We start from the raw sequence: 16798 nt of genomic DNA, 5'->3' as shown, positions 1-16798 counted from the left end.
CATCACCATATTATGACCCCCATTACTTTTCAATAGTTAAAGGGGTTGAGCTGAACCCAAGCATATCCCCATTTTCACCCCTCAGGCTCCTCTGACATGAAATGCTCCGATGCTCTCCCTTGCCCGTTTTACAGGCTGGGGCATCGCTAAAGCCCACCCATTAGTGCCAGTGACGTCACCGGGCTCACTGCTAGACGGAAGCCTCGGCCTAGCTTTCCACATGGAGAGACCAATACGCCACCGGATATACAAAAAAAAGCCTTTTCCCTGTGCGATTCAGAGCAGGGCAAAATAGGAGCATGAAAGGCTCCGATGCTTATATCAGGGGGGCTGCCTGGGGGAACTCTGTGGGGGCTCATTTCTGCAGGACAATCTGTAGTTTTATTGATACCATTTTGGAGCATGTGCGACTTTTTGATCACATTTTATTCAATTTTTTGGGGTAATTTTTTTATTTTTTATTCGCCTTATAGGATAAATATTTTGATATTTTAACAGACACGGTGATGTGCTCCACAGCAAATTATGTGACTGCCCCCCCTTACCTAAGCATCTCCCTCCTTGCATGAAACCCTGTTCAGTTTCCAAAAGAGCTGGCATGGCTGTACTCTTCGAATTTGATCTTGTGGCACAGTTTTCTTGGCTTCCCATTTTTTTTTTTATAAACTCAGTTAAGAGGTTGACCATGTGCTGTGGATCAGCTCCATAATGTGCCATGTCTGTGTGGAAGTGTGAAGTGATGTGGTCTAACCTGGACGCTTTTTAATAGGTGCAGAGTGGAAAAGTCTCACATGTATATTTGCAACAAATTTATCAATAAGGTGCAACTCTTGGTAAATCTCACTCACCTGTTTCAAATAAGACCTGTCTCAATCCTGTCTTAAATGATAAATGTGACCCTGTATTTGTATAATGCAACTAAGGCCTCTTGCACCCAAACGTTGTGCATCCGTGATCCATCTGCACCGCAAAAAAGTTCGATTTTTTTCGCAATGCGGAGGCACGGACAGAAAGACCACGGAAGCACTCCGTAGTGCTTCCATGGGGTTTCGATCCATGCTTCCGTTCTGCATCTCAGTGATTGCGGACCCATTCACCGCATCCGTAATGCGGAATGCACACGGGTTGGTGCCCGCGTATTGTGAACCCGCCGTAAGGGGGGCCGCAATACGGCCACGGGCACACAACGTTCGTGTGCACAAGGCCTAAAGGTTAAGCAAAACACAGTAGCCAGTTGCTTTTGTAGAATGAAAATCGAAATGTATTTCTTCGAAGGGTACCCGTTGCAGAAATTTTAGCCATTGGTAAATTCCCCCTATTTTCGCCAGCCATCATTTAGATTTGAGCATCTTAATATATAAACGCTGCCGTTTTCATGACTTTACAAGATGGGCGAGCGCGCCGCTTGATGAAAGACAAAAAGATTTATCTCTGATGTGCTAAAAGGAGGAAAGAATAAATGAAATGTGATTTGCGTAGAAAAGGGAAACATGTCCAATAAAAACAAAATTACCAGTCCACAGTCAAAAAGGACATTAATTCTAACCGCAAACTGCATAATACGACAAGCAAACGCTGTGGGAAAACAGTAGCAGCCCCTTGGAATCACTGGAAACATTTGAGTCTTCGGGGCAAAGCAAACATTTGTTTTCAATCAGCCGCTCATTATGTCCTTGGCTCTACCAACAGCAGTCCGACAACTCTCAGACCTGCATCCGTTTACACAGGTTCAACCAAGCGTTTTCTTCGTGAAATCTCCACTGTATGAGGAGGACCAACATGCTAACATTACACTCACAGCTCAGCCGTAAGATTCTTGGCTGTGAGAGACAGGCCTGTGGCAGCCAGGAGGTAACATTAACCACAGGTCATCGTGCATACTAACAGCGGACTACAGAAATCGCGCCTCCGGGAGGCAGCGGACAGAATGCATCACCTATCAGAACAGGAATGAAACATACACATGTAGCAGAGCTGAATCTGTCATTTAACAGTTTGCAGTTGGGCATGTTTCATGCACCCTAATTCCGAGAGAAGCCGAGTTCACGTTTTGTGGTCTGTTAAGGCTTTGGTGTTTTGTGGTGAAGCAGTTCTAGGAAATGTTCTTAGAAACGTTTTATAGAAAATGCTAACTGGGCACAGCATGTGAAAACCACAGTTCGCCACCAAAATGCAAAAAAAGAGAAGCAGCAAGTCCTATAATGTATGAACTCAGCCTAATAGGTCATGAGCAACCTCTGAACGGAGCCATAATATTGTCTTCATAGGGGGAGTTTTAGCCAAACTGGAGTAAAGGAAAACTGGCTTAGTTGCCCATAGCAACCAATCAGATTCCACCTTTCATTTTTCAGAGCTTCTTTGGAAAATGAAAGGTGGAATCTGATTGGTTGCAATGGGCAGCTAAGCCATAGACTTGTATGCATCCAGCGTCATACAGAGGCATACAAGATAAAAACAGCCATAGTATAAAAATTGGGAGGGGGGGGGGATGATTTATCATTAGGGGAATTTTTGAAGTCAGTCTGAATTGCCATTGTTTGCAAAACATAATCAAAAATTATCAAATGTTGCAAGTATTTTTTTATTTGATGCATCTTTAAATATTTCTAGAGATGTTAACCCAGTTTGTATGCCACCCCCCCCCTTCTGAAGTGAACTTTTGACATGTGAATGACATTCGTGCGACTTTCTAGCACCTGAACGGAGTTGTCTGACATTAGCAAATGGCATTTATCATGTAGAGAAAGTGAATACAAGCCACTTACTAATGGATTGTGATTGTCCTTATTGTCTCCTTTGCTGCCTTGATTCATTTCCCCATCACATTATGGACTATTCGTTTCAAGGAGTTATGACCATCCTGCAATCCATCAGTGGTGGTCGTGCTTGCACACTGTGGGGGCCAGGATCGTGGGAGTACACATAGGCACTCATGAACAGCCACTCCACGTATCTGTGTTGCAGCAATGGCCTTAACCCCTGTATACAAGCAGTGTATAATGTGATAAATGAATCCAGCCAGCAAAAGAGGCAATATGGACAATCACAGTACATTAGTAAGTGCCTTGTATTAACTTTCTCTACATGATAAATGCCATTTGCTGAAACAAGACAACCCCTTTAAATCTAGCTTACACCTCATTAACATAGCGACCCACATCCACCATTCAAAACTGTAGTGAGTGGTGTAAAATAACAAAAAGTTGCAAAAAAGCCCATTTTGAAGACACAGCCCTGGACTGTAGAGCTTGATAAAATCCTCCCTTAGTGATAATTATTTTGTTAGGACAGCCCAGGAAGATCTTTGCCAAAAATTTGGTTCTGGGAATTTGCGCAGACAAGATCACAATCCTATCACTTTTGGCTGTATGTATGAGTCCTAATATTTGACTGCAGCAAAGTCTGGCACAACAGTTAAAATCCCAAACTGTTATTAACACAGGATGCAATGGGCACGTTAAAAGCAATGTTGTTTTAACATGTCCTTCATGTCCTACGTTTAATAAAAATGTTGGATTTTAACTGTTGTGCCAGACTTTGCTGCAGTCAAATATTTCTCACAGCCAGCCCTGACGTCCGTGCATAAAGCTACTCTGAATGGCAGGCGAGCAGATGAACTTTCTTTGTAAGCCAAATGACACTGTCACGGTGCGTTCACTGTGACACAGTGTTGCCATGTAGGCTGTCTGCTGGCGCTACTGCATAATGGCTGTGGAGTTGTGTGGATGTGTGTCTATAGTCGCGTGTCAGTATGGCAGCACACATCCTCTTTCCGTGTCCCGGTTGCTGGTGACTAGTGTTGAGCGAGCTTGTGTTTTAAGTTCGGCGTTTAAAGTTCGCGTTATCGAAGTATCCCGTTATGGATTCCGCTACCAAAGACCATAACGGAATTTAGAATCCATAACGGGATACTTCGATAACCCGAACCCGAACTTTAGACGCCGAACTTCAAACACAAGTTCGCTCAACACTACTGGTGACGTGTGTGCTGGCTGCGGTCTTCAGAGGGTTGTTAGTAGCTCCTTACCCCCCTGAAGAAGCCGCATCTCGCGGTGAAACATGTCGGGGGAGCCGCACTATTAGTTTTTAATGATTATGGTAGGGCAAAGGAATGAATAAATGGACGGTGATCTGCAGACGCCGCTTATAGACATATAGTATACGGGCAGGAATTAGGCAATGCGGGCGGCAAGAGCCGCTATGAATACCTGTTAAAAGACACCCTATTTGAATATATACTGCACTGTAGTTGGGCAACAATCCCAAGAGTTTTAGCGGCAAGGTGTCTGATGTCGGCTGACATTACAGACACGTACTCTATAATAATTTGCAAAAGATAAATAGAGATCTTAGCTCACCTACAGATAAGCAGAGGATGCAAAGCCTATAGCCCCCAAATAGCCTTGCCCTCCATATGTTGTTTTAATTTATATGTTTTTTGTGGCTATATTGTTTATTAAAGGAGAAATAAAGGTTATATTTTAACAATTAGTGAAAAGGCCAGAAACAGGAATTATAGTCCTTGACTATTGGAACCGAAATAATTGACCTCCTGGGTCCAGTGGATCACTTGTAAATATTATAACTGCCTCATCTGCCACTGTTTTCTAGTCGTGTGAATGTGTGTCTAGGGCAGTGTTTCTGCGCGGCAGCGCATATTCTCTCCGGTCCATGCGTACTGGCAGCGGTGGATTGGTTTGTGAAGGGTGAGTGTCTCGTTTTGTCTGGTCCCTGTGGGGTTAAATTCCCCTTTATGATTTTGTATTTGCCTGAGTCACCTGTTGCCTCACCTGTTTCCCTATTTAGTTCCTGGGTTGTCTAAGCCTAGGTATTTTTGGAAACCTGTTTTCTGTTTGTATCCAGACCCTAGCTGTGCAACGGTGCATTGCATTTCTGAAACCTGTTCAGTTTCCTTGTCTTTTGTCTGTCTGTTTCTGCCTTGTCTGTGATCCTGAAGCCTGGTCTTATGTCTGTCAGTTCTGCCTTGCCCATTGTTTGGTATGTTCAGGATTCCTGTTATTCTGTGTGAACAGTGTCCTATGATTGTATTTCTGTTTGAGCTCCTGTTCTGCTAGACTGCCTTTTATGTATGTTTAAAAATATGCCTGGACCGCTGGTACAAAGCTGTTTGTTTCATTGCAGGCAAATAGCCAAGTGTGCTGGGACCATCTCAGGAGGTAGCGATCCGGTCACTCCCCTGCGGCGAAGACCAGATCCCTGTATAGGGGTTAAAGGGTGAAGACCAGGGGAGAACCGGAATAACTCCCTTAGGCCCCTTTCACACGAGCGAGAATTCTGCGCGGGTGCAATGCGTGATGTGAACGCATAACGCCCGCTTGGAATCCGGACCCATTCATTTAAATGGGTCTGTGTACATGAGCGGTGGTTTTCACGCATCACTTTTGCGTTGCGTGAAAATCGCAGCATGTTCTATATTCTGCAATTTTCACTTAACACAGGCCCCATAGAAGTGAATGGGGCTGCGTGAAAATCACATTTGCAAGAAAGTGCGGATGAGATTTTGACGGATGGTTGCTAAGAGATGTTGTTTGTAAACATTCTGTTTTTATCGCACGCGCGCAAAACGCAGTAAATCGCATTGCGTCCGCGCGATAAAAACTGAACAACTGAACGCGATCGCAAATAAAACTGAATGGCTTTGTTTGCGAAATCGCGCAGTTTTCACTGAACGCATCCGGACATAATCCTGACATGCTTGTCTGCAAGGGGGCTTAGGGTTTGTCCCAAAGTCAAACCAGTCACTTAGCACAGTGGTTCCACATCTGCCACTGATCCATTACAGACACACTTAGCCCAGCTACATCTGACTCTCTTGTATCTATACCTATTCAACTGGGCCTAAATCTTCCACCGACATGTGAATGCATAGGATTGCTCCAAAGGCGACAGCAATGAAAATAAATAGCAGCGGCCCCAAAAAGTTTTTTCTTGTGAACGGAAAATTTATCTTAACCGAGAAAATCTATCCGATTTGGTAAACAGCATTCGCTCAGTGCAGCCTGTGATGAGACGTTCAGCAGCTGCCGTATGGCGCTAAGCACATGGTCTGCCAATCCTCAATTCTCTCATTTCCAACTTACAGAAGCCTGCAACTATTTACTGCCCCTCAGCACTGATAAAGCTAGTCTATGCTAGCTACTAGAGGTATTTTACTGCAACATCTAGTTCACATACAGCTGAGCATATTGCTGTACGAATTTGCATATGCTGATTGTAAATGAAGAATGCTGATGATAATGGAGCTATCAGAAAAAAATCTGATGTTCTCAATCCTAATACTTCTTCATCATTAGGCCGCATGCTCAGTTCCCTCATACAGATCTTTAAAGGGGTTGTGCCACTATTAAATTTAATTTAAAATTAGATTTTATTATCATTTGGCATGAAACATTTGTTACTTTACAAATGTAGTTTCTGTTACAAAAATACTCCAGTTTTAAGATGTTCTCTTTATTTCATTATAATGGCACCCTCTGGTGTTTAATCTGTACAGTAATGTGCATGTCAACCAAGTGAGGTGTTTGCAAATGCTCAGTTCCATCCATCAGCTGCCACCAGCCATAGAAACCGAGATATTAAGAGGGAAAGCAGCAGCAGAAAGGCCACACTCCCTGCAAAAAGGACACACCCCTGAGCTGCCTGCCTAAACAGAAGCCAACAGAACAATCAAAGGGGGTTCTGGATCCAAGTGAGGTAAAAGACTGTTGCTAGCTTTATTAGAAAGATTGCCGTGTACTATATGTTGTCTGATTTTCAGTTTTTACACCAGTCATGGAATAACATCTTTAAGATGGCCATATACGTTAGAACAGAGTCAAACCTGCTGATATTGGAGGAATCAGCTACCATCTAATTTGCATGGGAGAATGCAGATGTCAGAGGAGAGAAGGTCAGGCTTTAGATTTTAACATACCTGTCCCTATTGTTCTCAAGGGAGAATTCCCCCCCTGAACCAAGTGTGCATGTGTATGGGGGATTCAGAGGCAATAAGCGGACAGCTATCTGCATCGGCTGTCACAACCGCCTAGTAAGGCCTCCTGCACACGACAGTATTTTTTAACGTCCCGCAAAATGTGGTTCCGTTGTACCGTGATCCGTGCCCGTCAAGTTTGCCATTGAAATTATAGAAAAAAACGGACATGGATCATGGACACGGATCACGGACGCGGATGACAATCTTGTGTGCATCCGTGATTTTTCACGGACCCATTGACTTGAATGGGTCCGTGAACCGTTGGGCGTGAAAAAAATAGGACAGGTCCTATTTTTTTCACGGCCAGGAAACACGGATCACGGATGCGGCTGCAAAACGGTGCATTTTCCGATTTTTCCACGGACCCATTGAAAGTCAATGGGTCCGCGAAAAAAAAAACGGAAAACGGCACAACGGCCATGGGGGCACACAACGGTCGTGTGCAGGAGGCCTAAAGCAGGGATAACTTGAGTTAAATATGAATGAAATAAACCTTATGAGGACAACTCCTTTCCATATACCCTAATAGGAATCTATAACGCATAGGTGGCTTCCCCCTCCCAGTTTCTCTCATTTGAAATGCCCTATACATTGCATAGTAAATCTTTTCATGGGATAATTCCTTTAACTATATAAAAGTAAATCATAAAAGACCACCAAAAGACACATTACAAAAGCACCCTCCAAGTTCACTGGCTTCTTATGAAATTGGCCCTGAGATGTCATGCTAATCCCGGCCTTGTCTCTCCCATGCAGTGTATGAATCAGTCAGGTCTAAGCAGTCATGGGGGAATGTGCGCTCATGCATAACAACTATTTCTCCAGGATATGAATATTGCATATGTTTCAGAGAATTTCTGAACTTCTAACATTATATATTTAAGGAGATCGTCTTTTGGCAGTTCAACAGACAAACAGTTACTAGAAGCAGACTCCCGAGGATCGTACTCACATGCCAAGTAGGATTGTTATACAAAGATGGCCGAGTAAAGCTGTAAAGCACCAGGAGATTAGAAATGGTCCTTCTGTCGTCACACAGAAAGGATTTGCGGTGTTATTTCTTAGTGAATGTCCAAGTTGGTTGTGTTGAAATCATTATAGTTCAAGACAAATTCACATTAACTGGGGAATTAACAGAGTACTTACACGATAACCATCTCCTTATCTCTTCAGCTGCAGATCCACTAATTCCCAGGCTACTCTTCTACCACCATCTAAGATGGCTGCACCACTCCTCAGACTGCCTGATGCTCACTGTGCATTTGGTATTCGATGCCACTTCCTGCTGCACATGTACTGGCAAACCCAAGGGCACGGCTGGGCAAGCAGGAAGTGTCCTGGACTATCAAATGCACATCATGCATCATCCATGTAAGGCTACTTTCCCACTGGCGTTTTGGCTTTCCGTTTCTGAGATCCGTCATGGGCTCTCACAAGAGGTCCAAAACGGATCAGTTTGCATTCTAATCCATTCTGAATGGATAAGTATCCGCTCAGAAAGCATCAGTTTGCCTCCGATCCGTCTCCATTCCGCTTTGGAGGTGGACATCAAAACACTGCCTGCAGAGTTTTGCTGTCCGTCTGATGAAACTGAGCCAAACGGATCCGTCCTGGCACACAATGTAAGTCAATGGGGACGATATGGCACAATAGAAAACAGATCCGTCCTCCATTGACTTTCAATGTTGTTGAAGAAGGATCCGTCTTGGCTATGTTATAGATAATATGGATATGTAGAGAGAATCTCTAAATCGCACATCCTCATACCTATGCTTCTGATATACAACTGTTTTCAATTATCAGCATTTCTTATGATAAAACATGGCTATACAGCGATGCTATCAATCATTTGCTGTGCACTATAAAGAGACAATTAGTATACAGTTTGATCAAAGCGCATAGGCCCACTTACCGCGACAAGATAATACAAATGGATCCGTTCAGAACGGATGCAGACGGTTGTATTATCTGAACGGATCCGTCCTGGCACACAATGTAAGTCAATGGCGACTGGTCTGTTTTCACTGACACAATCTGGCACAATAGAAAACGGATCCGTCCTCTATTGAGTTTCAATGGTGTTCAAGACGGATCCGTCTTGGCTATGGTAAGGATAATACAAACGGATCCGTTCTGAACAGATGCAGACGGTTGTATTATCTGAACAGATCCGTCCATGACGGATCCGCACAAAACGCGAGTGTGAAAGTAGCCTTAGATGACAAGGGGAGCCCTGGAATTGGAAGAGTTGAGGTCAAAAAGAGGTCACCAGGTAAGTGTTCTGTCCGTTCCTTATTTGATTTTTTTTCTTGAACTGGAGGGTGGCGTTCATACAGGAACCAAAACTGGAAACTGATGGCATTGGTAACATACATGATAGATGAAGCTTCATCATATACATAGTAGGTGAATGTAGCAACTATACAATAAATACAGGGGATACAATCATCTGCTACAACGCGATAATGAAAGACTGAATAAAAGTGAAAGAAGAATATGAACATGTGATGTGTTGGGTATGTATTCATTTCTAGGCCCGCAATAAGAAAACGAGATTATTAGAGAGAGCGGCCGATATGAATAAGAGCCTTCCATGCACAAGACAGTAGAATATGAGATATAGAAATAATGGAGACTAAATACATGAACTGAATTTGTCGCGTACAATACTATCAAAGACCACCCCAGTGAATGCTTTAGAAAATTCTACATGGGTAGAAAGTGACTGAAGCTCACCGCAAACCTCCAACTATAAGTCAGTTGCTGGCCTTGGTATCAAGATAAATATATACAGTACAGGGGTGCACCACCAATGAGGCGAGGTGAGGCGAATGCCTCAGGCAGCACCAGGTAGGGGCAAGAGGGGGCAGCGGAAGGGGGATTATCTGTTTCTGCAGCATAGTATTGAGAAGCACAGCAGGCACAGTATGTGGCTCTGTATTATCCTGTATGTTTTGTAGCTCTGTATGTCTTTGACAGTAGGGCTGGAGGGAAGGGGTTAGGTTAAAAAATCAATGCAATATATAACTTCTATACAGTATGGCTACACTTATTCAGTATCACTACAAATGCAATGGTACAGATTTAGCTTCAGAGCACTAGAAACAATTGTGTTCCACGACCAACATGGATGATAGAAGACCGATAGCGAGCTTTGGTGTAACATGAGAGCAATGATAATGAAAGCTTTCGGTTTTCTCGACCTATAAAAGTACAGCGTGAGTCACACAGACGGAGCCCACCAGCAACAGTTTGTGGTTTCCTCCTTCTCTCAGCCATGAGCAGAAATCTAATTATGCCCTGGATAATAACCCGCCCATTACTATTTCAGAAACTTATCTCACTTGTCTCAAACAAGTCTGCAGTGATCTCCATTCATCTCTGGTCCACAGTAAGCTACCGCCAAACCACTACCTCGGAAACTCCCCAGAATGGTGCCATTTTTAGCAGTAAAATTATTGCGTGTTTTTTTTTTTTTTTGGTATATATTCTATCTGTGTCCAAATATGGATGTAGATAGAAAGATAGATGGGGAGGAGGGGATGGATGGACGTATAGATAGATACATGAAGGTGTCATGTGATACCAGATTGAGCAACACAGCACCCACTGTGGGCAAGAGGCTGGAGAACCTTTATAAGATACAGCAATCAATAGCAGCAAATAGAAATAGTGCAGGTGATCATTCTAAGTCACGAAAACCGCCAATATTATAAAAGGGGCATTCCCATCTCAGACAATGAGGGCATATCGCTAGGATATGCCCCCATTGTCTGATAGGTGCGGGTCCCACCGCTGGGACCCGCACCTATATCGAGAATGGAGCGGGGAGCTCTTTGTGGATGGAGGACCCCAGATCTCCCGAAGTGCGTCCACCACCAAGCGCTAATCCCCGCCTCTCCCATAGAAGAGAATGGGAGCGTGCCGCGCATGCGCGGCCCATGCTCCCATTCATTTCTATGGGGCAGACGGCAATAGCCGAGCCAGCGCTCAGCTATTTTCAGTGGCCTAATAGAAATGAATGGAGGCCAGCTGCGCATGCGCAGCGCACTCTCTTTCCCTTTCGGGGCTCCATTCTCGATATAGATCCTAGCGATATGCCCCCATTGTCTGAGATTAGAAAACCCCTTTAAGCTTCTCGGTAGCCAGTCAGTGGAGACAGATGTTGCTAAGGGCTCATGCACACAAAGGTATTTTTTTTCCATTGCAATTCCCTTTTTTTACAGGACCATATGCAGAACCATTTACTTTTTTTGGGTCTTGAAAAAAAAAACTGAAATGACTCAGTGTGCATTCCGTGTCTGTATTTCCTTTTCGTAAAGAGAAATAGAACGTCCTAATTTTGTCCGTTTTGCAGACATGGATAGGCATGGTTACAATGGATCTGCAAAAAAATGGAAGCAACACGGACATCACACAGATGTCATTAGTTTTTTTTGCAGATCTGTGTTTTGCGGACTGCAAAATACATACAGTTGTGTGCATGAACCCTAAAGGGGAATGTGTCATCAAAAAACGACCTATTGTTTAAATTACGTTTTTATATTTAACATATCTTTTTAAAATGGAGGGTTTTTTTTCATGTCACCATCAATATTCAATAAGATTGTATATAATCCTGCAATTTTCACGCAGGCCATTAGGTCTAATAACAGGCCATGATTTCCTGCTCATGCAACTTTTCATTAGCCATTACCGGTATCATAACAGACAGAATTACTGACAATAACACCTCTGTATACAGTAGATAAGACAGGATCACAATAGGTGATTGCCAGAGCTTACAGTATCTATTCTTTCCTTGTACAATGCCCTCTGCACAGGCCACAGATCATGCCTAGAACACTCTCCCATAGAAGTCAATGGGGTCCCCCCCATCCATTCCATCTACAGCCCATGTAGCTGCTCTCAAAAGAAAGGGAGTCTTAACATATTGGAGGCCTAGTGGCCAATGTGAAAATTGCAGGATTATATACAATTTTAATAGAGCGACATGAAAAAAAAACCCAAAAAAAAACTCCAACAAAAGGAATAAATAACATAAAAAGGTGATTTAAACAAAGTAAATGGTTATTTTCCATTGTGACCGGTGATGTTAGAAGACTTTCTGAATATGCAAAGCAAATGACTGGCGACCATAAGACTCCACAATCAGAATAGCCCAACAGAAACATTGTGAGAAAATATCAAATCTTCACTGACTTGTCAGAAAAATAACACCATGTATGGCCATGTAACAGGCTTCACTTGCACATACTCATCTTCGATCTAATGAGTTTCAGAGCACAATTCATGACTTGTTGAGCGGGCACACTGCATTAGTACTTGGCATCCTGTAAGATGACATCAATGGTCCCACATGGGAAAGCCCATATGACTGCAGGCTCCTCTCCATAATAACAAATGACAAATATAGATGTATGACTACATATACCTACATATCATGGCACTCTCCGTCAGGCCTATAATGCATGTTATACAGTGTAGCATTAAAATCACATATAGGTTCACATACAGTACGTGCTAATCACATTGTACAGTACTATACAATTCCCCATAAAAGGCCAGGCCTGTTTGTACCTGTGCAAGCCCATGCAAATAAACATGGTATAAGGGTCTTCACCATCAGACTTATACAGCATATCACATATCATGTAAAGCATACTGTACATATAGGTTTACATAGTTTTCATAAAACATGGAGCAATACTATGCAATGTTCTATAAGATGGCAGTACTGTCCCTGTGCTCTGTCATTATAAGTACTGTATATATGTGTACAGTATAAGTACTATATATGTGTATATATGTGTGTACTGTATAAGTACTGTATATGTGTGTACAGTATAAGTACTATATATATGTACAGTATAAGTACAGTATATATGTACAGTATAAGTAGTATATATGTGTACAGTATAAGTACTATATATGTGTACAGTATAAGTACTGTATATGTGTGTACAGTATAAGTACTATATATGTACAGTATAAGTACAGTATATATGTACAGTATAAGTACTGTATATATGTGTACAGTATAAGTACTATATATGTGTACAGTATAAGTACTATATATGTGTACAGTATAAGTACTGTATATATGTGTACAGTATAAGTACTATATATGTGTGTACTGTATAAGTACTATATATATACATGTGTGTACAGTATAAGTACTGTATATGTGTGTACCGTATAAGTACTGTATATGTGTACAGTATAAGTACTATATATGTGTACAGTATAAGTACTATATATGTGTGTACTGTATAAGTACTATATATATACATGTGTGTACAGTATAGGTACTGTATATATGTGTACCGTATAAGTACTGTATATGTGTACAGTATAAGTACCATGTATATGTGTAAAGTATAAGTACTGTATATATGTGTACAGTATAAGTACTATATATGTGTATATATGTGTGTACTGTATAAGTACTGTATATGTGTGTACAGTATAAGTACTATATATATGTACAGTATAAGTACAGTATATATGTACAGTATAAGTAGTATATATGTGTACAGTATAAGTACTATATATGTGTACAGTATAAGTACTGTATATATGTGTACAGTATAAGTACTATATATGTACAGTATAAGTACAGTATATATGTACAGTATAAGTACTGTATATATGTGTACAGTATAAGTACTATATATGTGTACAGTATAAGTACTATATATGTGTACAGTATAAGTACTGTATATATGTGTACAGTATAAGTACTATATATGTGTGTACTGTATAAGTACTATATATATACATGTGTGTACAGTATAAGTACTGTATATATGTGTACCGTATAAGTACTGTATATGTGTACAGTATAAGTACTATATATATATACATGTGTGTACAGTATAAGTACTGTATATATGTGTACCGTATAAGTACTGTATATGTGTACAGTATAAGTACTATATATGTGTACAGTATAAGTACTATATATGTGTGTACTGTATAAGTACTATATATATACACATGTGTGTACAGTATAAGTACTGTATATATGTGTACCGTATAAGTACTGTATATGTGTACAGTATAAGTACCGTATATATGTGTACAGTATAAGTACTGTATATGTGTACAGTATAAGTACCGTATATATGTGTACAGTATAAGTACTGTATATGTGTACAGTATACACAATTGCTCTTATTTATAGTGCAAAGTATGTAAATCCTATAAGATCCCAGGGTTGTTCCTACACCAAGTCCTTGTGGCTGTGCAGGTTGTCAGGGCTATGTTATGTAGCATATACTATTAGTTTACATACAGTGTTTATATCCTGCATGGCATAGCTCTCATATATAATGCCCTATTAGATGCCAGGACTGTGCCCACATGTGAATGCCCATGTGGCTGTGCAGGTTGTCAGGGCTCTGTTATGTACTGTATACTATTAGTTTACATACAGTGTTATAATGCATAGCGCTCATATGTAATGCCCTATTAGATGCCAGGACTGTGCCCACATAAGAAAGCCCATGTAGCTGTGTAGGCTGTCAGAGTTATATAGTATATACTATTAGATTACATACAGTCTTATAATGCACAGTATAGCTCTCCCTGATATACAATGCCCTATTAGATGCCAGGGCTGTGCCCACATGTGACTGTACAGGCTGTCAGGGTTATATAGTATATACTATTAGTTTACATACAGTCTTATCATGCACAGTATAGCTCTCCCTGATATGAATTAGATGCCAGGGCTGTGCCCACATGTGACTGTGCAGGCTGTCAGAGTTATATAGTATATACTATTAGTTTACATAGTCTTATAATGCACAGTATAGCTCTCACTAATATGCAATGCCCTATTGGATGCCAGGGCTGTGCCCACATGTGGCTGTACAGGCTGTCAGGGTTATATAGTATATACTATTAGTTTACATACAGTCTTATAATGCACAGTATAGGTCTCCCTGATATGTATTAGATGCCAGGGCTGTGCCCACATGTGGCTGTACAGGCTGTCAGGGTTATATAGTATATACTATTAGTTTACATACAGTCTTATAATGCACAGTATAGGTCTCCCTGATATGTATTAGATGCCAGGGCTGTGCCCACATGTGGCTGTACAGGCTGTCAGAGTTATGTAGTATATACTATTAGTTTACATACAGTCTTATAATGCACAGTATAGCTCTCACTGATATGTATTAGATGCCAGGGCTGTGCCCACATGTAGCTGTGCAGGCTGTCAGAGTTATATAGTATATACTATTAGATTACATACAGTCTTATAATGCACAGTATAGCTCTCACTGATATACAATGCCCTATTAGATGCCAGGACTGTGCCCACATATGGCTGTGAAGCCTGTCAGGGTTATATAGTGTATACTATTAGTTTACATACAGTCTTATAATGCACAGTATAGCTCTCACTAATATGTATTAGATGCCAGGGCTGTGCCCACATGTGGTGGTGCAGGTTGTCAGGTTTATTTAGTATATACTATTAGTTTATATACAGTCTTATCATGCACAGTATAGCTCTCACTAATATGTATTAGATGCCAGGGCTGTGCCCACATGTGGCTGTACAGGCTGTCAGGGTTATATAGTGTATACTGTTAGTTTACATACAGTCTTATCATGCACAGTATAGCTCTCCCTGATATGTATTGGATGCCAGGGCTGTGCCCACATGTGGTGGTGCATTATACACAGCAGCACGGTGTCCGGTACTCACACAAAGACGTGGTAGACGAATGCCCAGCCCCGGGGTCTCTCCAGCACGTTGTACAGGTAGTTCTGCAGCCTCCGGTACTTCACGTTCCTCCGGCAGCTCTGGCTGCTGTTGTACGACAGCGGCTTCCCCAATAAGCTCATGCGAGCTCCCTGCTTCCCCCGGCGGCTCTCCTGCAAGCCCCCTCCCGGCCCCACACCGCTGCCCCTGCCAGTGTCACTGGTGCCCAGGAGAAGCAGCCCGTCCCCTCTACTGGAGTTCAGCAGCACCCTGTTGCCCCGACCCGACTCCACATCTTTCATGCCGTAGTAACGGTCCCTGCCCCTGCCTCTCCCTCCAGAGCTGCTTTTTATCCAGAGCCCAGAGCCTCCCTCATCGCCTCCACTATGGTTGCGGGGCATGGCATCACCGGCGTGGGCACAGAGGGCAGAGCGAGGTGCTCTGGGTGCATGCACAGAGCAGACCTGGGGACAACAAGGTGGCAGCGCTTCCTGGCTTCAGACTGTCAGATCAGATCACAAGTTGGCACCAGCCCTACATACAGGAAGGCTCTGTGTGCAGGTTGCCAGGGGGGTCCAGTGTCTGTCACTTGGAGATGTCAGGGGCAGAGCTCCTGGAGACACGACGTATCCTCATCCACACACTCTTCTGTGCGATTCCTCTGCTCTGTCACATGCAGCCACATATTCTTCTCCAGAGTACAAGCCCTCCTCAGTCAATCTGATTCCCTGCCCTCTGTGGAGGCACCATGCCCAGCGGATCCTTTGTACAGCACAGTGACACCAGGTTACACACCAAGATGTTCTCCACTGCCAGCCCCTGACAACCTGTGTGACACCCTTTCACAAAGTGCTGCCTCCAGCCAGAGCCCGGCTGTCAACTGCTCCAATCTCCTTGCTGTGATGCATAAAGAAGCATGTGAGGGTCACTTGGAGCTCAGATCCTAGAAGCTGATGTCACTCCTGGAGATTCCCTTGCTGCTCTCTGTACAGGAGGGGCCAGTGATCACACAGCTCTCTGCATCCAGCAGGCTGCTCAGCCTCCACACAGGCAGCTCCCAGCAGTCTACTGTGCCTTCATAC

General features: G+C 42.6%; 1 protein-coding gene across 2 annotated transcripts in view; it reads right to left on the bottom strand.

Annotated features, from left to right (window-relative positions):
* The window catches only part of KCNQ5 (potassium voltage-gated channel subfamily Q member 5), a 699309-nt gene extending 682886 nt beyond the window's left edge, over positions 1-16423 (bottom strand). For both annotated transcript variants that reach the window (XM_040428645.1, XM_040428646.1), the window contains exon 1: positions 15720-16423. In XM_040428645.1, the coding sequence (XP_040284579.1) occupies positions 15720-16117 (398 nt within the window). In that variant the 5' untranslated portion in view covers positions 16118-16423. The remainder of the gene's footprint in view (positions 1-15719) is intronic.
* Between the last annotated feature and the right edge of the window lie 375 nt (positions 16424-16798).

This window comes from Bufo bufo, chromosome 4 (assembly GCF_905171765.1).
Source record: "Bufo bufo chromosome 4, aBufBuf1.1, whole genome shotgun sequence".
Classification (NCBI taxonomy): domain Eukaryota; kingdom Metazoa; phylum Chordata; class Amphibia; order Anura; family Bufonidae; genus Bufo; species Bufo bufo.
Note: the sequence above shows the minus strand (reverse complement) of the source record. Positions and strands in the feature narration are given on the sequence as shown.